The 24,624-nt window shown below is 38.8% G+C and overlaps 1 protein-coding gene across 1 annotated transcript in view; it reads left to right on the forward strand.

Annotated features, from left to right (window-relative positions):
- arhgef39 (Rho guanine nucleotide exchange factor (GEF) 39) overlaps positions 1–24,624 on the forward strand; it is a 102,368-nt gene that overhangs the window by 40,064 nt on the left and 37,680 nt on the right. Inside the window, exons 5-6 of the mRNA XM_042403642.1 lie at positions 3,487–3,605; positions 18,674–18,744. Of these exons, the coding sequence (XP_042259576.1) occupies positions 3,487–3,605; positions 18,674–18,744 (190 nt within the window). The remainder of the gene's footprint in view (positions 1–3,486; positions 3,606–18,673; positions 18,745–24,624) is intronic.

Genomic DNA, 24,624 nt, shown 5'->3' on the forward strand with positions numbered 1-24,624 from the left:
TTTGTTTGGGGTCATCTAAATATGGTATGTAGCAAGTTTGGTGAAGATTAGATGAAATATGTGCCAAAAGAAGCAAAACATGTGTTTTACCAAAAAAAAAAAAAATCAAAAATGGCACAAAATTTTTCTAGGTGCAAATGGGTGTGGCCTATATACACTGAGGAACACACTGTGCAAATATTGTTCTGCCACGCCTCACGTTTCATGTGTTATTGCGGAATTGCAGAAATATCATGTTTTAATATTACTCTAGCGCCCCCTGGAAGCTCATAGTATAGAAAATCTACCAAAAGTAATTGCACACTTTGGAAATATCGAACCTGCAACCTCATGTTTGCAAAACAGCCATGCTAAGCACTTAGCAAACATGTCACACAGCAAATAGAAAACAAAATAGTTTGACTTTTAATTGCATAAACATATTCTCACTTTCAACTCTACTGAGGACTGACCTTACACAAGTTCGAACTCACAAGCTTTGGATCTAAAAGCGGCACAGACGTGACACGATCTTGAACCACTGGACCATTCAGATATAGTGTTACCTGATGACAAAAGATGACAGTTTTTTAACATGCATATCAATCTATATATTAAATATTAAAGAGCGCTGGAGTTGCATAGAATGATGGTACATGATAAACATCTAAAACAGCTTTGTTCATAAGAGCAATGTTATGAGGAGTACTACCATGAGTTGGTATCAAATCCTGAATGTTGTAATCTAACATGAAAGCTGACCATGACCAGGGCTTAACCTCAGAGCCAGCGGAGGATCCCTGAAACACAGAGAACGGCAAATCTCCTACTTAGCTGTTTTCATGGCTAATGAAAATTAATATTCTACTAATGTTCCTGTTTACATGCGGAGGGTTTCTCTCTGCTCCAGTGGGAACAGGAATCACAAGATCTCCGCAGGCAGAGAAGTAAAGCAGCAAGGTGGAAAACATTAGTGAGCTGCTGCCTGATATTTATAAGTGATATTGATATGACTGAGATTTTAAATTTATAGTGTTTAGTGTTTTTTGGTGCATCACACCGAGTTGTCACCGTCAGTCAAGATAATAACCAAACCCCTCCGTCCCCGTCATTGGAGAAGGTGCATTCTGCTTTATCAGCCCACCCTGAACAGTTCTCCACTAGGGGACTGCATGGGGATTAACGCAAATCTTGAAAGAGCGGGCGAACAAAAAATAAATTGCGGGTCCCGGGATTTAGCCAGCACTGCAGGCCGACTCTCACAGAGCTGGGCTGAGTGCTGAGTGCTCAGTCAGCGCTCCTTCTGGTGCCGCTCCTCCTCACAGACACGAACGCACACCACCGGCTGCTGCAACCTGCCAATTTCACATGAACAAGCAAAGAACAGCATATTGCATTATGAGATACAGCAGGTTATTACTACATTTGTGCTCATTTGAGGTAACGGAGGAGTTGTAAGGTTGCATCAAGTTGCATACCATCATCATTAGGAGCGCTACTCCTGATTAGTGTGTTGAAAGACAAAGGGAAACTAAACAACCACAGCCAGCAACATGTTCTAAAATAATAAATAGACTAAAATTAATAAAGACAATGTAATTTTGCCCTAGAACAAGTGTACTTACTGCACTAGAATAAATGTAATTATTGCACTAGTCTGAATGTTATTATGCACTAGAACGTAATTTTGCTCTGTTATTATCGACAGGAATGTATCTCTTTATTAGTACTGTACAGTAAAATAATGTATTTTCCCTGCGGGACTGGAGTAGACACAAAGTCAATGCAACTATATTGTGCGGCCGTGAATGGTCAGAATGTTTGCAGGTGTGGGTGGGAGTGGACACACACATTGCAGGAGCGGGCAGTAATGGTCAGAAATCTGGCGGGAGCGGAATTAAGAAAACAGTCCTGCCCAGGGCTCTACTCTCCACTCTCCTCTCAATCCTCTCGTCTGTCTGCCTTCCTGCTCTAGTATATGTCATTTTGCTTGCGCAGGGTAAACAGGCCAGAGGGCCATGTGTCGCAAACTGCTGCGGCAAAAAACCCCGATTGAGACACGTATTCCGAATGCGCTGTATACATGTCAAAGAATGCTCCTGAAACCAGAATAATACCAGCATCTCCCACATGTCTTAATCGGAAGATGCTACACTTGGAATAAGGCCTAATTCGGAATAACCAAATGGAATATGCTGTTTACATGAACTGTATCAAATTCAGAATATTGTCATATTCGGAACAATAATGGAATATTAGTGTGCATGTAAATGTACCCAGTGTTCCTACACCTGTAGTGGCCACTGGAAGTCTTCTAATGGTAGGGAATACATTGTTCATGATAATGAAGGAACATGTCACTCAGTGCAACATTGTGGCTCATTGGTGTGTTTTTAATAGTTTTTGGACAACAACAGAGCTCTATATCACAGAGTAATAAGATATATCAGGCTTGGGAAATACAGACGATACTGTTTTAGCAGAATCCATTGATTATTGGTTTGTGTCTGCCCACAAGATTTGTTAACAATAAAAAAAAAATGAATTGAATTTAACCAGATTTATTATTCAATACACATTTTTTTCATGTTACAATTTCAGATTTTTTTTATTGTTGGCCTCTTGCCTTTATTTGAGAGTCAGTGTAGACAGACAAGAAACATAGAGAGAGAGAGAGGGGTTCAACACTAAATCCAAACTGTCACCTCTTTAAGGTGTCTGATTTCCTTCAACTACACCTCTTCAACTTAATAAGTGATTCCTCTCACATTGCCCCCATCATTTTACTGACTCACCACTTGACTGCTACACTGTGTGCAACTCCAGCTGCCATAGGCATAATGACCAGCTAAACAGCTGTATGTGTTAGCGGCACATACACACACATATACACACACACCAGAGATGGCATCTGAAGTCAAGTGGCATACAGTGATATTTTTAAAGCTATGAAATAGGATAGAGCTGTTCTCAGGTCTATTTAAATATAGCAGCTATGTTTATTTTAATGATTGACGAGAATGACAAGATAAGGCTTTTTGTCATCCAAATGTTGACACATACTCATGCTGACATGATGTGCAAATGCATATTTAATGACATCTACAGCCTCCCTCCTCCCTCCACCTGCTCATACCTCAGTCGCTGCAGCCCAGCATAATGAGTGACAACAAGATGATTTTTGGGGTTTGTCAGGGGGAGTGTGCACATGAGACATGACATGAGATTCAGGGATCGTCACTGCTTGTGTCGTGTCCATCACTGGTTTTACAAGCTGCATGCAAATGCTATTAGCAGAAAAAACATATAGATGGATAGCTCACAGTGAAGTCAGCCTTCTTGGATAGGGAGGGTAGTTTTAATATTGCATGTGCTAATCATGCCCCGATAAAAACACGCTTTACTGCACCTTATAAAATATCACTTTGCAAAGCACAAAGCTGTGTCTTGTAAATGTGCATGTGTGGCTCTGAGAATAACTTAACAGTGTCTTGTCTGTTGTCCTAGATCCAGCTGAAGAAAAACAAGGCCTTCAGACGTTTTAAGAAACTCCAGGAAGCCCGATCAGAGTTCAACAACCATAAGCTTGAGGACTTACTTCATCTTCCCATCCAGCGGATTGATCAGTAAGATTTCTGCCTTCTGTTGAAATGAAAATGCTAGGTGTTACTTTTCTTTTTCTCAGGCTACATAAACTTTGTGTTACACCAAAAGTTGGGTCATGAGTTAATTTCACTGTGGAATACTCCCTGACGTTGACTAACAGAGTGGTACAAGGCATTTTGCTGCCCTGTACTACCCAGTACCCTTGTCTGAGACGTATGTGCACCGACAAACAAAATTAGCTGTGTTCTGTGTTGAAGCGGGCATCTGTTTCTTGTTGCTGCTATAGAAAGATGACTGGGCTCTTGCACAGGGAAGGATGGCTCTGCTGGAATAGTATGAGCCTCTAGCACATTACGCCTTCCCAATGAACACTGGGAGGTGGAAAAAAAGAAATGAAACCACGTGTCACATGTAGACCATGATGTTCTACAGTCTGCTCAGGCCAACAGTGGAGTTAGTAAATTCAGTGTACTTATTCACTCATAGTGCTGAGGGGATGCTAGACTATTGTAAGTGTGAAACTGTATTAAGTAAGGATGGGGAAATGCAGAACACCAATTTGAAATGACAAAGATCCACATAAGATCAAAACATGGTCACATTAAAGTGATGCATCGATGGATTATTAAATGGGTGGTGAAATGGTAAACGGACTGCATTTGCTTAGCACTTTTATCCAAAGCGCTTTACAATTTGCTGCTCATTCACCTACTCACACACTGATGACAGTTAGCTACCATGCAAGGTGCTGGCCTGATCATCAGGAGCAACATAGGGTTCAGTGTCTTGCTCAAGGACGCTTTGACGTGAGGACAGTAGGAGCCGGGGATCAAAATACCGGCCATGTGATTAATGGATGACCCACAGGAGAAGGACATTACTCAATTTAAGTATCTAACAAGAGAGTGGGATTACTTGCGTACATGTAAAATAAGGGATATGTACATTTCCTTCTACAAAGTCATGTCATGCGTTTTTCTAAATTTATCAAGACAAGAAGAAAACATGAAGGAATTTTGGGGTTTGCATTAACAAACAGCATCAACAGCAAATTAAAACTGGAGCAAATCAGAATACAGGGAAATGTCTTACCAAAATGCAGAACTTCAGACGCACTCCCTAATAAACAGGGAAGAAACAGAATATTACTAACTGATATCTGACAGTGTAAGAGACAGTTTTCACTTAACTGCCAGAAAATGTTTCCTGTTATTCTTTAAATGTCTGTGTGTACTTGATGCTCAAGTTATATAAAATGTTTCTGATTTTACTCACAGTTTAGGGAAATCACCGAACTAAATGTTTGTGAATGTGTTACGGTGGTGCTGTTCCACCGTCGCGTGAGCATTACTGTAGATGGGTCACAGATTTCACGCTTCAGTTCTTTTGCTATTTAGTTGTTTTCCTTTCACCAATCACCCGCTGCATTGCACAATGTATAGTCTCTGTGACAGATGTAATTATTATTATTTGATGTAGTGCCCATGTAAGCACTCAGACTGTCCAGAAACTGTCAAAATCTCTTTTATTAAGCACCCATTTTGTTGGCTGTAATTTCATGAGGTCTTGATCTTTCTTGTTAATTAGTGGAACAAGATGAGAAATGGACTGAAACGTGCTTTCCAATGCAGGAGATATCATGACACTGGTTTATCAAGCTGCTTGCTTGTATCTTAATTAGGCCCTTCTCATCTTCTCATCTCTCCAGATGTACAATCGAGCACTCGAAATGTTACATCCATCCATCATGCAAGAGAGAAGTTGTCTGTAAGATGAGCTGACCCTTCACCTTAACATCTGAGACACTTTACTGTATATTTCATTTAAGTTCACTTTCTCCTACAGCTACGGCTTGCCTTCCCTTTATTTGCTCACTTTTCCCATGCATTCTGGATAATTTGGAAGTCTTTGTGATGCAGCTTACAGTCAGGGAAAAGCCTTGGAAAATGACAAGGATGCACCAATCCAACCTTTTCTCTTCCGATACCGATACCTCAACTCAAGGTATTGCCAGTACCAGTTGTATTGTATATTGTATAATCTGTATGCCTTATTGCATGGACTTCATGGGAGTCACTTTTATGTAAGGTAAAGGTGAGTCCAGGGATTGCTGTAGCAGTAAAACTTGTGTGTGCCTGCCATTATCAACATAACTTAGAATGTAATGTGTAAGTGCCATTTTGAACCAGTAGGAGCCTTTAAAGGCGAGGTACACCTGTAAAACATCAAAAATTCCAAGAATTAACCAGAAAACCATAGACAATTAAACCAAAATGACTGAATAAAAGGGGCTATAAGCACCATAGCAGGTGCAGCAAAGCATTATTAAGCTACATAAATTCAATAGCCTTCCACTCCATAGAACAACAGAATAAAGCATTTTTGCACACCATGCGGTACACACACACACACACACAAAACGCTCTGGTGCCATGCAAGGCAATGGTTGTTGACATTTTCCTCTGGAGAGTTACAACCATCATCATTTGTTGTTGTACTCATCTGTCTGAATAATGAATGTCTGAATGTCATGATATAACCAGACCAGACTGTTGAACAGCAGAAAGTTACTGCACACAACACTGAAGGTAGAAGCTCATTGAATGAGGAAGTCATCACCGGATGATCCACCATGAGCATTTTTGTCAGACCCAGCATACAACATTGTGGCTGCGTAATTCGTGTCTTAGGGTCAATTTATGGTTGCTTATGGTTGCGTTCTTACAACGTGAAATCAAATGTGTTTATAGTTGTTCTGAACAGCTCAACTCAAAGGCGGAGTGAAAAGCCGACTATCAGAGAGAGGGAGGGGGGCGGGGGAGACACAATATAGTTTAAATATGAGGATAACAGCTCATATTATCAGACAGTCTCTCCTGGAAGGCAGTCATAGTGTCGCACTCGGTTGTTCCATGGATGTATTATAAGAACTCTTACCACCGTCCGACAAGCATGTCTGAAGGAGTGTACAGCCACCTTTAGCTTGTTCACAGATGGTTCATTTAATCAGTCATTAATTAAGGCACGCCAAGGTAAGGCAAGTTTATTTGTATAACACCTTTCAACAAAAAGGCAATTCAACATGATTTATATAAAACATAAAAGGCATTGAGACAACATGTAAAAGAAGACTTTATAAACACACATTAAAATAGAATTTAAAAGAGTTCAACAAAACAGAGAACTTTGCCATGGGAGAGCACTGCTCATTTCCTGTTTCCAACTATGAGTCAAGACTGTTTTTAAAAAACCAGGACTATGATTGTTGCCTTACCTTAACTGCATGGATATTACTGTAACCATGATGACGGAGGTCCCCTAACCTTAAGGAAGTAGTAAGTTCAACAACAACAACACTTATTTCTCTAACCTTAACAAAGTGATCATTTTAACCCAAACTATGATCTTTCCCTAAACCTAACTAAGTGGTTTTTGTGCCTAAACTTAACCAGACCTTAACCACAGCTTTGTTACATCATGAAACATCATTATTTTTTAACAGTGACTTGCAACAGTTTTGTAAAGCACAGACAAATGATGTTTTGCAGATTACTAGGTTGTTGTGCATTTTTTGTACTGTTCACAAACAGCTTGGCCTCGGCCTGGCCCTGGGACGACTTCACCCCTTACACCTCCTGACACTCTGCCAGTGAACATATACACTAAGAACATGTATCTTTCACAGAATATCAGCTGAGGACTGTGTGGCCTTTCACTGGATATCCTCCTGTGGTCGTAGACACATAGGCAGCTTCTTTGCTGCAGTTGCTGATTTGACACCTTTCTTCTGCTCCAATCACACACGTTTAATATTTTCATGTGACTTTTGTTCTTTCTCTTTAATTGATGTAGCTCGAAATGTAGCGAAGTACAATACAATACGAAGTACAAAAAACCTCAAACCAAACCAAACTGTTCTTCACATGTGCAGGCATGTATGTATTAGTGTCTGGATCACTAAAAATGTCCTGGAAATGATTTCTTTATAAGAGTGGGAGTCCTGTTTACTTTCAATGTGACCAATAGGGGAATGAACCCTCTTTTCACACATATGAGTATGCTGACCACTGTATTTAACTCTGACACATAATCACTCAGCCTCATTCTCTCCAGCTCAACCCTTTCTCGCTCTGCTTTTTTCTTTGCTCTTCCCATCATCATCATTGATTCGTCTGTCTTTCCTGGTCAAACTCAGGAGACTCAAGGGATGTGTCTAATTGTATGATGATTTCAAGTGGCATGGCTAGATAATCGTCCACGGCTGGCGCCTTACCTTGGTCTTGCTCCGTGGCTGGGAATAGCAGGAAATTGTTGTCACTTATCACCATTCAAGGATGATGGATGGCGAGCAGGACCTGGAGTGTGGATACTTATGTTGCTGCTGGGGGAGGAATAAAATCATTGCCTTCATTAAGTGGCATTCACTAGAGCTGGCTGGAGCAGTCATTGCCATCCTCCCCACTGAGCTCACCATTATGACAGTGATGGGGTCTTGAGTTGATTGTGGCAGTGAATGGCAGCCCTCTCCGCCTGTATTGGTTGCGCTTGTGTCGATAATAGAGATGTGGCTCTCATAAAGATGGCAGCAATTGGAGGCCTTGGGATGTATCTGCTCTAAGCTGAGCACCATTTAGTGTAACAAGGGAATGACCCAGTGGCCGACTCACTGTAGAGACCAAGCATGCTCTGTGTAAGGCCATGCAACTCCTGGGGTCTCTGGGTCAATGTCATGGTTGCTAAGCATGGAAAAGTGTGTTTCTGTGTGCTGTACTGGCCATGCTTGATTTTGTCTTTCAATTGTCAAGGTGGGATTTCAAATTGACTGCTTTATGTGCTCAGGTGGTTCCATCATCTCGTACAGCTGAACACAGTAGGATACTCCAAGACAAGGTCAGAGTTTTGATTAATTTCTTTTGAAAGAATTCTGAAAGATGGAGCCTTTAAGTGGCTCCTCTCTGTGGGCTGCAGGTACCAAGTTGTATTTCAGTTAATAATTTGTGTTCCATTGTCTGTCTATTGACCCTGTAGTTCATTGCCAATTTTGAAGCGAGGCTTGCAATGAAACAAAGTGCCTCAATTATGGTGTGAGACAGTGTTTTGTTGTAAATCATTAGTTGATTCTGTTGACCCTGAACATAGAGACCATACTTCACAGATGAAAAGAAAAGTTCAAGATTCGGATTATTGAATATGAGCTATTCATATTCAGCTTACACATACAAACATAAATGGTTATTTTCTCTTGGGTTGTGCCTTAATCAGAACTCGGGGGACATTGCTGGTTAGTAATTTTGAGACAAGATTCAGTTAAAGGTTTATAGGCTGCCACAACCACTTTCCTATGTTGCTCTGTGTGCAATGACGCAGGGAAATAACTGACCTGAGATTCGAACTGGGGGCTCCACCAGTGATGATTCCAATCATTGAAGTTTATGGGGCAGCCCTAATTTTTTCTCTGCAATATTTTCACTTAAAACTCTGTTCTTACTGAATCAAGTTGACTCACGCAGCAGTACAAAGTAATGAAAGCTCCGGTCATTCTGAAATGTGATTGAACAATGTCTCCTAATGTCCACATTTACAGTTCCATTCTCTTTGAGTAAATCCCTGTTAGTCACCCTTTCAGAGGAAGATAAGACACTCCTCACAATCACTTCATAGTACATTTTAATTGCTGAAGTTTGGTCAGTGGAGTATTTCTAGTCCTCCTGCGTTTACCAGGGATGTGCATTTCTTTCCTTTTAAGCTATTAAAGTTGAGTAATTACTCACAAGTCCATGCCATGTTCACTAACCCATGCAGAAGCCTGCCAGTGCCTCTTGTCTCTTAATTACAAATTTGAATCCTTAATGCATGTATGGGAAGCAAAATGATTAGACAGATATTTCCTCTTTCTCTTTTTTCTTTACTGACTTGTGTGCAAATACCAAAATGACCTGACATGTCTGCCAGGAGAGAGTGAGGAAAAAAAAAAAAAAAAATCCTGTATATCATCTGCATATTACAAAGGAATTAACAGCTCCTGCCGCGGTGGCGGTGGGCACATCCCGTCATCAGTGCATACTGTCTGAAGCTGCATTCTTCATTAGAATATCTGAAATGTTATAAATATGGTTCAGATTACGTTATTGTCTCATTATCTTTTCTTTGCTTTGCTGCTAATGAGCGGGACAGGGCAGCTAAACGAGTGAGTTCCGTTTACATTATTTGAAATGTGCCGTAATAATGCTCATTAGAGTGTTCCCTTTTTGTTACACAGTTGCTTTAATTAGATTTTCATCTCCCCTCTTTTAATAGGAACGAGGACATCCATTGCCAATAATGCCCGTAATGTATTTGTATTACAAGATGAGACATGAAGAGAAGGAAGTGAAATTATTTCTCTTTTTAAGTGTCTCTTAATTGAAAGAGGCTTAATTGGAGCTTGTTAGGCTTCCATTTCATTTACAATGAGTAATCGACTACAAAAGCAATGCCGTCATCGTCGTCGTCCTCATCCTCCTCCTCCTCCTCCTCCTCCTCCTCCTCCTCCTCCTCCTCCACCTCCACCCAAAGACCCATCAGTGTGGTAACCTGCTGTTCTGTGGTTCAGCTCCTGCAAATACATGCACAGCACTCACACACTTGATGAGCTGAGTTTCAGGCCAAGCTTTCAACCACATCACATGGCCTTCCTCAGTGGGTGGAGTTGCTCAGTGGTCATGGAGATGGTTTAGATGTATTCACGAGTATGAAACCTCAGTCACAGGTGGCTGTATATGGGTGGTGATGGTAAATCCTGTCTCTGTTTAAAGATGTTCTCTGACACCAGATGTGAATGTCCTCCTTGATCTTTCCACGACCACGACTTTCAACGACCTTTGACCTCTTTTCTCTTCTTCACTGACAAGATGTTCTCTGTGTAGGAGGGTCTTCACCACTGATATTTTATGTTGTAAGTGGTGGTTAGTGTTCTAATTTGGAGATTTACTCAGATTAGTGAGAGGATAATGATGAATTTCCATCCCTCTGATAAATATTCCACTTTTGTGAGCATAATGCTTTTGTATAGTATGACAATAGTTGGTGTAGTCTGATGGAGGCTCACTGTCCATGTGCATATGACCCAGTGCTTTGTGCCAGGGTTTACATTAGCCGGCATCATGTGTAGTTGTCCGGCAGATGAAAATATCATAAGCCAAAATGTACAGGAAATATGCCGATTGCCAAATAAATAAATACATTCATTAATAGCATATTAAATAGTCTAATATTGTGTGACCTATAAGATATGTTGCCAAGACAACTTAAATATAAACTTGTATTATGCAAAAGTTTGGTTTTGCCTCCATTGTAAAGACACTGAGAGATTCACTGAGTGTTTGGTCAGATGTGACTAAGCGTGGTATGAGATTCAAAAGCCAGCGCACACTCAAGCAACAGCCCTGCACTTTGGCTGGACAGCAGTCAACAACTCCAAAAAGTCTTACCATTTTCTCTCTGGTAACGTTACATCCCTCACTTGCACAGTGAAACAAACGAAGCAGCCCGGAGCTCCATGGTTAAATAACATGTTATTGATCAGTAGGAGGTTTAACTTTTCCCCAGCCCTGGTGACAAGTGGGCTCTTGGAGACTGTGGCAGGCTGCCCACATGGCTGCATTTAATTAACAACAGCAAGGCTATTTGTTTTATTTTATTGTTGTAGCCTATATGCTCAGTTTGCAAAGTTTGTGAAGAGTTCATTCTGCTGACTAAAATCCATTTGTTCGATCATAGCGTTTGTGTTTTTGTGTTTCATTGCTGTTTAAATATAGGCTATTATATGGCTATTTAAACATATATCCGTTAATTGTTTTTATGGCCGTAATTCTGGAATGTTAACGGCCATATTGGCCGTCAAAAAAAAGTTTAGTGTAAACTCTGCTTTGTGCTGGTCTTTGCTATTATACTATTAAAACAGAACCCCAAATTGAGCCTGACAGTTTATTCTTGACACTGGAAACAGCTATTCATATAACAAAGTCAAAATCTCATTGCTTGTTCTGGAACTTTCGACTGTATCACACTCTCTTCACAAACTGAGTTTTCTCAGTCTCCATGGAAATGTAAATTAAAATGTTCCATAATTTTGAGCATCTCTAGGACTTTTTATGATGCCACAACATCACTCAGGTGGTTATTTTAACAACGGTATATACATCGTACACTCTCACCTGAGTGAGAGTGTACATGTCCCAACCTGTTTGAAAATATTGTAAGCATACGTACGTATGAAAACATATTAATACTAGGAAAACCAAAATTTTCTGTATGCACTACCTCCTCCAAACCCTAAAAATTCAGTAAGATAATAAAAATTCTAACAGTTCCCCATTTAGTGAACTGGTCCCACCTCACAAGATTACTATGTAGTTAAATCCTAATTCAATCTAGCTAGCAGTTTTCCAAGTGTAGTTTAAAGAATCACCATTCTGTTGTTATTTTATACATACAAACAGTCTATCACACCGCACTGTTTTTACATTCTCGGATGTCTCATCCCACCCATGCCACCAATTGGACCAGTAGCAGGTGGTCTGCTAGCATCACTAATGGCCTCTCTCAGCGGCACCACTATGTCTCTAAAACAAGCCCAGACTGCACAAAGACAGGGCTGCAAAGGCAGAGACAGACACAGTGGAAATCAATGTCAGTTGTCAATGCACTTCAAGGTCACATCATCCCAGTAAAAAGGATAAAGATTTCTGAGGAAGCCAATGCTCTTTACAACTGTTACTTCAGATGAAGACTGAAATTGGGGCAATAAGTTACAGCATTTCACCACAAATGGATGGCATTTTCTCAAGTATACACTTAAAATAAGGCTAATATGTTTTGCTTTTTTGCCTCACTTTATTATTCACTCTGACATGTGATCATGTTAGCTGTTAGCCTATTGTGAAGCGGGTTTCTTTTGCTCTAACCAATTAGCAATGACTGACATATCCACTCCATTGACAGTGGTAGTGCTGCTAAGAGCAGTTAACATTTCTCACATGGTCTGACTAGGAATCCACATAGAAAGCAAGAAGTGAGCAGCAAGTGTGCATTCAGTCCATGCCAACACGACCTGTGTTCAGCGTCTCTGTCCACAGAACCAGCCGTCTGTCAGCAGCAGGTCCTGGGGAGCTTAGAGGACAGCAGCCAAACTGTCTTCACCAGGCTGACTGACAGCAGAAATTTACTGAACCAAAATAATTTTATTGTCGGCTCCATGTGAGCCAGCTAGTGTTTGTATTTATTGATTCATTGATTAATTTCCCCGCCCGCCATAGCAGGCAAATCTGCCTGTAGTAAAACTGGCAAGCTCACAGGCAGACTGGGAGCAGATCGATCAATATAGATACCATTAATAAGTATAAAACATATAAACAGTGGAAGATTTCTGTGATTTTAAACAGTTGTCTATGGAGATTATGCTCCACTAAATGCGTTGGAGGACAAAAAAATAGACTCAGAGCTTCAAAAAAGCAGGTGAGGTCTGGGGTTATGTGCGTCTCTCAGGGACAGTGTGGATTGATACATTTAATAAAGGGGAAGTCTATGTGTTCCATGGACATGCGGGTGACAGACGTCAAACATGCTTCTAAAAACACTTTTTATGTGGATTGGACGTAATATACTGATTTTAGAGTTATTTGTGTTATAAGAATCTGTATAATACGCATCAGTCTCATCCATGCCTGTCGCCAGGCAATGGACTTCATCTCAAATTCCTGCTCCAAGAAGACTATGTTCACTGTAGTTTAGAGGACTGTTTGTGAGTCTTATGCAGTTTCGTATTTTATTGTTGAGTTTTTTTGTATATTAGAAGCCCATCTAGGGACGGGCATTGCAAACTAGCTTACGCTATAAATGCTGCGGTATGTGGCATACATTCATGCAATATACTTGTCGCTATACAAATAAACATTAAATAAATAAGTCTTAATGTGATACAAAATTGTCATATGATGTTGCGATGTTTTTGTATTTACTTCATCATTATTTACAGCAGCAACACACAGTAAGTCATGTTGCTGCTGGCTCACTGTGGGGGAGTTAGTTCCAAAAAAGAACAACTTCAATAGAGTGGGAGAGATTTGATAATATTAACCTGCAGAGGTGCTACATCACACAACAAAGGCCACATACGTCATAAATATTGTTATCTCATAAACACCTTGCAATATCATGATATTATTTTAAGGCCGCCCTATTCAGCAGTAAATATTTGGTTCGTAGGGCGTGCCGGAAGGTGAGATGAGATGAATACATGTACAGTTACACCCATAGTGAACAAGGTCTTTTGAATATACTTGTGGTAATAGAACATGTCGAGAAAATGGGGAGACACATGAATGAGCTGCTGATTATCCATCGAAGTAATTCATAAGCATATGTTATTCAATGACAGTGTTGTATGTTGAATTGCATTTTGAAAATGCAGTTATCAACCCTGTGTAAGTTTTATCGGTTTCATTAGATGTTTAATTTTTTTTTTTTTTTGATGATGTCCATTTTCTCAATGGTTGTTTCGCTCATATTTTCATCAGTCAATGTTTAATTTGTTTCTGCGCGGGGAGGACTCAAGTAAAACCAGTGCAGATCTTCATCTCGTCATGTTACTGCTATATCTGTCAGAGGTTGTCACAATCAACACTGCTTCAAAGAAAATCCTGCCCCCTCCGTGTGCATCATTCAGGACCTTAAAAACTAACTGCATGTACATTCTCTGGCCTGTTAGATGCCCTTGCGAAGCATTTTGTAAGACACTGCTGCTGTTTCCCTGTATCCAGTTTACAGTGACAGGACAAAGAATGTACTGAGAAGGGTATGGACTTTGAGTTAAATGGATATGAACTGACTTATATGAACAGAAAGAACAAGAATGTAGGGGGTGTGGCTTTGTACGTGGATAAAAGCTTCAATTATAAGGTGGTGGAAAGCATGACAACAACTGTTGATGACCTGCTAGAATGTATTACAATAGATATCTGTATGGAGAACAAGAAAAAGGTAATTGTAAGCTGTATATACAGTTGTATGCAAAAGTGTGGGCACCCCTTGACAAATAACATTTTGGTGATTTTTTTCATTGGAAAGATGTAAACATAGCCTCTCTACGATATGGGAAAAAACATCTTCAGCAAACATTAATGCACAGATACTGTCTATGTCATAAATTAAACAAAAAAATAAATAAATAAAAACATCATTGTGGCATGTGCAAAACTTTGGGCACCCTAGATAGTCACTACTTGGTAACACTCCCTCTGGCAGATATTATAGCTTTTTGTAGCCAGCTAAGTCTTTCAGTTCTTGTATTTGGATCTTCTCCCATTCTTCCTTGCAAAAGGCTTCTAGTTCTGCGATATGTTTTGGCTGTTTTGCATGCACAGCTCTGTTAAAATCTACCCACAGATTTTTAATTATGCTTAAGTTAGGCGACTGCGATGGCAATACCAATCATTATCCTGTTATAGAAACCATCCTCTTTTCAGCTTCAGCTTTTTTTACAGATGGTGTGATGTTTGCTTCCATAATTTGCTGGTATTTAGTGGAATTCATTCTTCCCTCCACCCGTGCAATGTTTCCTGTGCTACTGGCTGCAACACAACCCCAAAGTATGAAAGATCCACCCCAATGCTTAACAACTGGCAAGGTGTTCTTTTCATGAAATGCTGCTCCTTTTTTTCTCCAAACATACCTTTGCTGATTGTGGCCAAAGAGTTTTATTTTAACTTCATCAGTCCATAGCACTTATTTCCAAAATGCATCAGGCTTCTGTAGATGTTCTGTTGCATACTTCTGATGTTGGATTTTATGATGAGGATGCAGGTAAGGTTTTCTTCTACTGACTCGTCCATGAAGGTCCTATTTGTGCATGCATCACTGCAAAGTGGGACGGTGCACCACCACTCCTGAGTCTGCTAAATCTTCCTGCAGGTTTTTTGCAGTCAAATGGGGGTTTTGATTCACCTTTCTGTGATGTGACAGTATTTATGTCAAACAGCTCCCGCTGCACTCAGTCATGGAGCTGAGCAGCTCGCTGTTCACTTGTTTATTCAAAACTTATAATCATTAAACGTTTCTCCTGTCCAAATTGCACTAAATTCGACAGTGCACGTCCTTGAGTCCCCAGCAATACACCTACCAAGTATAAAGTTCAATAATAGAGCTTAAGTCTCTTAAACTTTTTCACTACGGATGTAATTCCACCTCTGACCACAGTGTGAGTTGTAATGGCAGAGTGGTGCTGTCTGTATTTTCGCTTGGTGACTCCACAGGCAGAAGAAGAAGCAAATCAAAATTGTTTATGAGGTATTTCTATATATTTCTCAAGAACTGCTCATCCAAAGAACTTCACACTCGACACTGCACTTCTTTGGGTCCCCAGTAGTACATCTGCCAAATATGAAGTAGATCGGATGAACAGTTCTCAAGATATGTGAAGGACAAACGTACCAACAGACAGATCCCTTGCTTTATATAGAGAGAGATCCTAGAGAGGTTGTGTTTTCTTTTCAATGAAAAAATCACCAAAATATGTTATTTGTCAAGGGGTGCCCAAACTTTTGCATACAACTGTATAGAGCACCTGGATCTAATATTGAAATATTTAAGGTTTGGATGGAAAAAAGTTTGGAAAAACAATTCGAAAGGTTATGTTCATATGTAGGGATTTCAATATAAATCTGTTGAATCCAAATAAGCACAAAATGACTGAAGACTTTATTAATGCAATGTATAGTATGAGCTTATATCCAAAAATGAATAGACCTAGCAGAATAACATCACATTGTACCACGCTAATAGATAATATATTGACAAACAGTATAGTGAGCGGGCTATTATTAAATGACATCAGTGACCATTTACCAGTTTTTGTAGTCTATGACTAATTATAGGAAGGTTAAGGATGCCAGTAACTTTAAATATAAAAGAGTAAGAACAGAGGAATCCACGAATGCATTCAAAAATGAATTACAAACACAAAATTGGAAAATAGTGTATGAAGAAGATATCAACAAAGCATATGAAACAATCCTAAAAATATTCAAATCATTGTATGACAAAAATTGTCCAATAAAACAATACGGAAGAAAACAAAATATACGCATAGTCTGTGGATCCCAAAGGGACTACAAAATACCTGCAAAAAGAAAAGTACTTTATATATAGAATTCATAAAGTACAGATCTATAGAGGCAGAAAAGAAATATAAATAATATAAAAACAGGTTAAGTAATATTATGAGGATATGGAGGAAGGAATACTATAATAAAATATTAGAGAATAACAAAACATAACATACAACATAAAATGTATATAGAGTGTGTTAAACAGCATTATTAGAAATCGATCCAGAAACTCAAGGTACCCTCAGTATTTTATTGATAACAATAAGACCATATATAATATGAATAATGTGGTCAGTGGTTTTAATAAATTCTTTGTAAGTATTGGACCAAAATTGGCAGAAAAAATCAGTGACCCTGAAACAACAAAAGAGGGGACTGATTATGATTATGGGGATAGAAATTGAGTTCAATTTTTCTCAGAGCAGTAGAAAAAAAGGAAATCATGGACATTGTAAGCAGATGTAAGAACAAAAATTCTACTGACTGGAATGAAATTGATATGACAATAGTCAAGAAAGTCATCAAAGGAACTGCAAAATCACTAACTCAAATCTGTAACTTGTCCTTTCAAAACTTGTAAATTAATTGAAGAAATTACTAATTGTATAGACAAAAACTATGCAGTGGAAATTTTTATAGATATAAAAAAAGCTTTTTGATACCATTGACCTTACCAGTGAGCGAAGTTTATAAGGATCATTGCAACACTAGGGGAAAAAAAGGCACATTCTGGATCACAAAGCACTGTACACCTTATGTATATATATACAACCGGTCAAAGCACATGGCCACCCATCAAGAGCCGGGTTGTGCTTGATGTTTCTACCTGTTAAAGGGGAGTTTTTCCTTAACGCTGTCACCAAGTGCTGCTCATGGGGGAATTGTTGGGTCTCTGTAAATGAAAGAGTACGGTCTAGACCTGCTCTATGTGAAAATGTGAAAAGAGATGACTTTTGTTGTGATTTGGCGCTACATGAATAAAAATTGATTGATTGATAGATATTGTTTTCTTGTATTGCTGTATCTGAGTTACTGTGTGGAGGCATGGGGTAAAACCTACGAAAGCACCCCACAGCCATTATGCATACTACAAAAATGAGCCAAAAGGATAGCATACAATGTAGGATAGCAAACACACCAACACGCTGTTTTTAAAGTCGTATACCATGAAGTTCAAGGATCTGGTAGAATTTAACACCGCACAAATAATGTAGAAAGCAAGAAATAATAATATATAATAATAACTACCAGGTAATATACAAAAAATGTTCTCAACATAGAGGGTGGTTATAATCTGAGAGGAAAGTTCAATTTAAAGTATCTCTTCGCACCACTATGAAGAGTATGTGTATTTCAATCTGTGAGGTGAATCTGTGGAATGGTCTGGATGTGGAGTTAAGTATAAACATAAATCAATTCAAGAAAAAAATGATTTTGAAGAGGTATATGCATGAGGAAGGGTTGACTTAACTGTTTAAGTTTTATTTTATTGACACGGGGTGGATATTTCGGTTGTACATAGAACTGGGATAGTTTGTTTATAAATTGTATGTATGAGTTTATGGATGAGTAGTTGAGAAAGGGGCAGGAATAAATACATGCATACATCTTTCTGCTCCTTTTTGAACATGTTATATTTAATTTGTGTTTATGAGAATTTGTTTATTGAGTTTGTTGTATAGGTTTATTGTTTATTTCATTTTATTGTTATTCTTGTTTTGTTTTTATCTGTTTTTTATTTTTACATGTTCAAAATAAATATAGACTAACTAAGTAATTAACTGTTGGCTCTGACAGTGGTTGGTTTACATGAATAACTGATGGAAATGACAATGTCTGCTTTACTCACTGTTTTAATTTACCTTTAACACCTTTTCCTTCCTACAGTGATACTTTTAGACAGTGAACACACCTTGACCTTGTTATTTTCTGTTTCCTCACAGGTATAAGCACTATCTACAAGACATGACTGCCAACACAACTCCAGACAACCCGGAGTTCCAACAGCTTTCAAGTAAGTGTCTTTTCTGATAGCGCTGCTGCTTCAATGATCATTTTGCTGCATTTCAAGGAAAATATGTCTGGTTTAACCCTGAGTTTTTATTGTGGAGAAATGTGTCTATAGCTGCACGCTCACATTTGCACATGTGTGAAGCTCAGGTTGATGTTGTTGTCACCTCTTCCTCTTCCACTCTGTCAGGATTCTTGGGTTTTGTCAGCAGCAGCAACCTAACAACAAGTGATGAGTGTGTGATGATGTGCTTTGCATCACTAGTCACAAAGACTCCTGGCTCACTCACAGTGGAACTCTTCCTACCGTTGACAAGCCATTTGGAGCACAGGAGATTTAAACAAAGCTGTACAATTATAGAATGTAAGGCTAGTCCTCCAAAAGCAAGAAAACAAACAAAAAAAATAACAACAGCCCGTGAAGACTTTCATCGCACCAGTCAGACACTGTTATAGTGAAAGACAGCCCTCATTATCTTCATTTGAGGAACAAAGGAAAGTGCTCTCTCTCCTTTCATTTCTCATTTGTTGTTATTGTCGCAGCAGCGCTTGGCTAGTAGAGAAATGAAAGTGAGGCAAAGCTCGATGTGCGTGTAAGTTCTAGTTTGATGTGGATTTTGACATAATTAATTGGGAGCGGATCAGAGGATATTAAGCGGGAGCTATATTAATAAATAAAATCTTCAACATCAACACGAATCCCGATAATGACTAATTTCAGTCGTCAAATAAACAGCGAATCTGACTCAAGTGCGAATGTACACAAGGAATTATTTATGTGTATCAATTAAAATCTCATTGCTGGTGTGCTGCCTTTGCTTACAAATTAAAACAGCCTCTGACTCTAAGATGAAGGTACATATCTAAATGTGCTCCACCATTGCCTCTTCCTCTTCTCATTAGTGATCCTTTTTTTAAACTCTGCTGCTTTTTATTGGGGGTTGGGGTGTGTGTATGTGTGGAAGAAACTTCCTGTAGTCAGCCTGGTTGTATTGTAAAGGGAATTATTTAAAAAAGAAATTCCAGACAAATCACATTGTATCTGATTAAGAAAACTAGCAGATAGAATCACAAGAGGCTTTGTTTTTGTTTTCTCCTGTTGTGCTGCTCTGTGTCGGTTTGCTTTTCCTCTTCTTTGTCTCTTTTCTTTTTTCCCCCAAGCTTCCCTCTTTCCCTTGCAGTGCATTCAGGCTGGATTTAATTGTTGTAATTGAAGCGCTTCAGGAGTTTTCATCAGCCTGCTTTCATATGACACACAAATGCCTGACTCTGCTGCAGTAACCATAACCAAGTCTGACCTGACTAGAAGCAAGTCTTCAATTCTGTCAGAGATTCAACAGAAAAAGTTCACAGTCATTGTCCTGTGGTCAAACAGTCTAAATAGTGAATAAATGGAATAAAGAGCTATAAGAAGTGGAAGATGTCTTCAGAATGTCTAATGGGCTAGATGTATTATTAATGCCGTGGCCAGAAGTCAGCCCAAAAATACTGTAATTAGGAGTTGTTGTTTTTCTAAAGCAGGCAATAGAAAATATTCCAAACACATACAACAAAGGGAAAAAGTCTACACGGATGCCTTGTTTGGTTTACAACATAATTGTTGTGAAGTTAAGCGAGCCAATTAGTCTGTGATTATTTTAGTGTAGCCAAGCCGAGTTTCAGTGCTAAGAACAAGAACAGGAAAGTTGAGCTTGAAATTAGGATCCATCTGTTTGTTGTCAATTTGGATGCGTTAATGATGTAGTTCTAAATGTTTACAGCAATTATTATTGCTGGTACACCTAACTGGATGCCTCTGTATATTTTGATGATTTGCCTTTTTGTTCTGGGGCAAATATTGGAAAGCTTTCTACAAAAATGTAAGTAAGGTAGTTTGTGAAAGAGTTTTCCAGTTAGTCTACCAACAGCAAATTTGATTAAATTACGCTGAAAGTTAAGTTTTGATATTCAGCTGGTATGGCTGGTTATTGTTACTTAGAACTTTGTGATAATGGCTTAACTGTGTGCTTGAATTTCATTAATCAAATTTTTGTTTTTGCTTAATATGTAAAAATCAGGTTATTACAACTAGCACAAAAATTGTTTTTAGTCAAAAAGTAATGTGGATGATAGCTGCCTACATTAGCTGTCAGTCCAGTAAACTGCGACGTGAATGTTTACACTATCACAGTTTACGAGACTGACGCTAGTCGTTGCACTATTTGTGCACCTGTCACAGATTATTGCGCCATTGTGACTCCAGGTGGCTAGCTGGCTTTGGCTACCTCATAATGGATTTGAGAGGAATAAACTAAAGCTTTCAGTTTATGTTAGTTGGTGAGATGTTTTCTCTTGTTACGAGAGATAAAGACATGGGAGTTGACTGATGTGTGGATTCTAGCTCATTCACTCTGTTCCTGCCTGCTGGGGAACTACTGCTGGAGACGCGGTTGTCTGCAGATATAGAGCTGGTCTTTTTAAAACACAAATGACAGGAGTTGTAGATGAATTAATACGCTGACTTTCTTCACTATCTGTCCTGAAAGTGATTATTAAAGGGTTGTACTTATTTAAAGCATCTGTTACTGACAGTACATAGTGGAATAACAACTATATGTATTGTACATGGCATAAAGTCTACTTTCATGAAGTTTATACATTTTCATTTTTTGTTGACATTGTCAGAATGGTGATAATTCTACTTTATGTTTATTATCAAGGTCAGAGTGGGTACTGGAATGCATAATAATAATAATAATAATAATAATGACTTTATTTGTATAGCACCTTTCCTACAAAAAATGCAGCTCAAAGTGCTTCACAACAAAAGAAATTACATGCAAGTGCTGCACATCAAAACAAGACATAAAATGAACATTAAAAATGTGTGATTGTACATAAGATGGAAATAAAACCCACTTGATAATATTAATAAACACAAGTTAAAATAAAATAAAAATGCAATACATAGAATACTTCAGTGGTTATAATTTGAGACTTAATAAGTGAAAACTCAGAAAGTATTTCACCATGGGTACACAATCTGTAAATCAGTGCCTAGGTCTCTGGATGCATAAGCATAACAGAACCTCCCTTTTCCAAACGGACACAGACTCACCACCAGTTTTTGATTAACCGAAATAAGCCTCTTTTAGCTTACCCCAGAACATCTTCCCACGGCTTTAACCTCACTGTGGGTCTTATCTGTGTCAGGCGCAAACCAAAGCTGCCCTGGAAAAAACACCCTTAGTGTCACTGTGGGGGTTAAAAACACACACTACAGTCTTTTTTCTCAAACTCACCAACCACTGACCTCGCCACCTGTGTAACATAAGATGGAAAATAAAACTCACTTGATAATAATAAAAATAAGATAAAAATCAAATAAAGTGAAACTAGAACACATAGAATGCATAACATAAGAGGGAAGATAAAACCCACTGACACATAAAATAGAATGCATACTGAATAATAATAAAAATAGAAAAATAGCAATGTAGCTTGGTCCTAGCCCATTAAGGGCTTTGTATATAAGGAGGAGGACCTTAAAGTCAATTCTAAATGTTACAGGAAGCCAGAGCTGCAGAGTTTTGAATGAGTTGAAGTCTCTTAGTGCATTTTTTCGGGAGCCCAGTAAAAAGTGCATTACAGTAATCAAGTGCACTCTTTTTGATTTATAAATGGTTGTTCTTCAGCTATGTGTCTAAGGTGGAAAAATTATGTTTTCATCACCTTGTTAATGTGTGACTCTAACACCAAGACTTGTAAACTCAGATTTAATCCAAGGAGTTCAATTCCCCAGATTATTAAACAGCATTTCACTTTTTGTTTTGGGGCTGACCGGTAGGATTTCAATTTTGTCCTTGTTTAACTGTAAGAAATTATTGCTCATCCATTTATTTATTGCCAGAAGATGTAGTTATGCAGTTTATAGCTGCAGCATCATTTGGTTCAGCAGAGATGTACAGTTGTGTGTCATCTGCATAACTGTGGAAACATTAGGGGTGCACGATTCAGGAAATCTCACGATTCGATTCGATTTCTTGGGGTCACGATTCGATTCACAATCGATTCGCAATTCAAAATTCTCAATTCAGTACATTCAAAGATTTGATTCTAGATTGATGTTTTGAGTTACTCTTTCCATTTGCCTGCAGTAGACACTTGTATAGGTCTCAAATAAAAAACTTCACTCTGAATCAAATGTAAACATTTGCTACTCAATGTCAACCTGAGTAAGATTTATGTTCCTTTAGTCCACTTAGTCAGTAGGAAACCAAAGCGGCCTTGAGACAAAGGATAATATGAATACTTAATACAAAAATAAAAATGATTGCAAAGATAAACTAAGTGTTAAACCTCAAATAACTTAAATTCCTCCTTCAATTCACAAAATCAAACAAACAATAGCTGCCTGCTACATTTAGCTGCAAAGTGCATACAAGAAAATTGATCACTATTAGTGAGTGATTATTATAGGATAACCAATTTTGTTTCTTTTTCTTAATTTCTCATGCAGATTACCATCTAATTGATATTTGTATATTTACTACATGAATATAAAGTAATGAAACGGGCAGCTTCGCTATATACTGAATTTTATTGACTGTTTCAAAATACAGAACAGCTGTTTAAATGCTTGTTTTGGCAGTTTGTCATAAGCTTCAAGGAGACTACGTTTTTCATTGAGAGAAAATGAATTTCTCATTCCTGTCCTCAGATAACCAGCTGGCAGCAGACCTGCTGTGCATTGTGTGTTAAGCTGCGGGGGAGGGCGCTGCAGGGGCCACAGCGAGAAAGTTGAACGAGAATCAACTTCTGGGGAAACACAACCTGTAACGTTGTACAACCCTGACATATGCCAAAAACATTACTAGGAAGAGGGGAGGACATTTCTCTTCGTTTGATAACGTTAAAAGTAAAGTTAGGCTTTGCTGACGGCTTCCCGACTCATTTCAAAAAGAGGAGAGAGAGAAGCAGTGGTTGAGGGAGCTAGAGAGTGAATGAGGAGAGGGAGCGCTGGTAACGTTGGTGAGGAAGCTGGTCAATCAGATCAATAAAATGTTATTTTCTGACTGTTTCACAGTGGTTACAAATAAACAAGCCCACAATGGCACAAGCCTGCGGAAGTGCGTTGCAGTGCCTGATAATGGCATTAAGCTCCTTCTTCCCTTCGAGATAAGAAAATCCAAAATATGTCCAAATGATTGCCTTCATAGCCGATGGACCAGGTTGTATTTGTTTTTCTGTCAGGTACTCCATTGCTCGCGGCCTCTCCATGACACACACTTCACTTCCTTCTTGCCCCCAGATTTGGGTCCGGGGTGGCGTCATTGTGACATCTATGGGATTTAGCGAGCTAATTCATGTCAGGAAAAAATGGAAAACAGCGTTGTGGTAAGACTGAAAAATGTGAATCGATTCTTGGAATTTCGGAATCAATTCTGAATCGGCAGGGATAGAATCGTGATTCTTAAATGAATCGATTTTTTTCCACACCCCTAGGAAACATACATACATTGTGCTCTCTGATGATGTCACTAAGTGGCAGCATGTATAGTGAGAATAATAACAATGAACTTCTTACAAGGTTGAGTAAACAGCAGAAACCTAAATGAAATCAATATTTGCTGTGAGCAGCTTTGCCTTTAAAACAGCAGCAGTTCTCCTCGGTTCACTTTAATACAGTTTCTCATGGTAACTTGCAGGTAGGTTGTTGTAACCATCCTGGAGAAAGAATGTTCTTCTGTGGATTTGTTATTTAGGCCATCTCAGGTGCTTCTTCATGTAATCCCAGATTGACTCCATGATGTTGAGATCAGGGCTCTGTGGGGGTCATACCATACCATCTGTTGCAGGACTCGTCATTCTTCTTGTTGCTGAAAATAGTTCTTTATGATTCTAG

The sequence above is a fragment of the Thunnus maccoyii genome, chromosome 23 (assembly GCF_910596095.1).
Source record: "Thunnus maccoyii chromosome 23, fThuMac1.1, whole genome shotgun sequence".
Lineage (NCBI taxonomy): Eukaryota > Metazoa > Chordata > Actinopteri > Scombriformes > Scombridae > Thunnus > Thunnus maccoyii.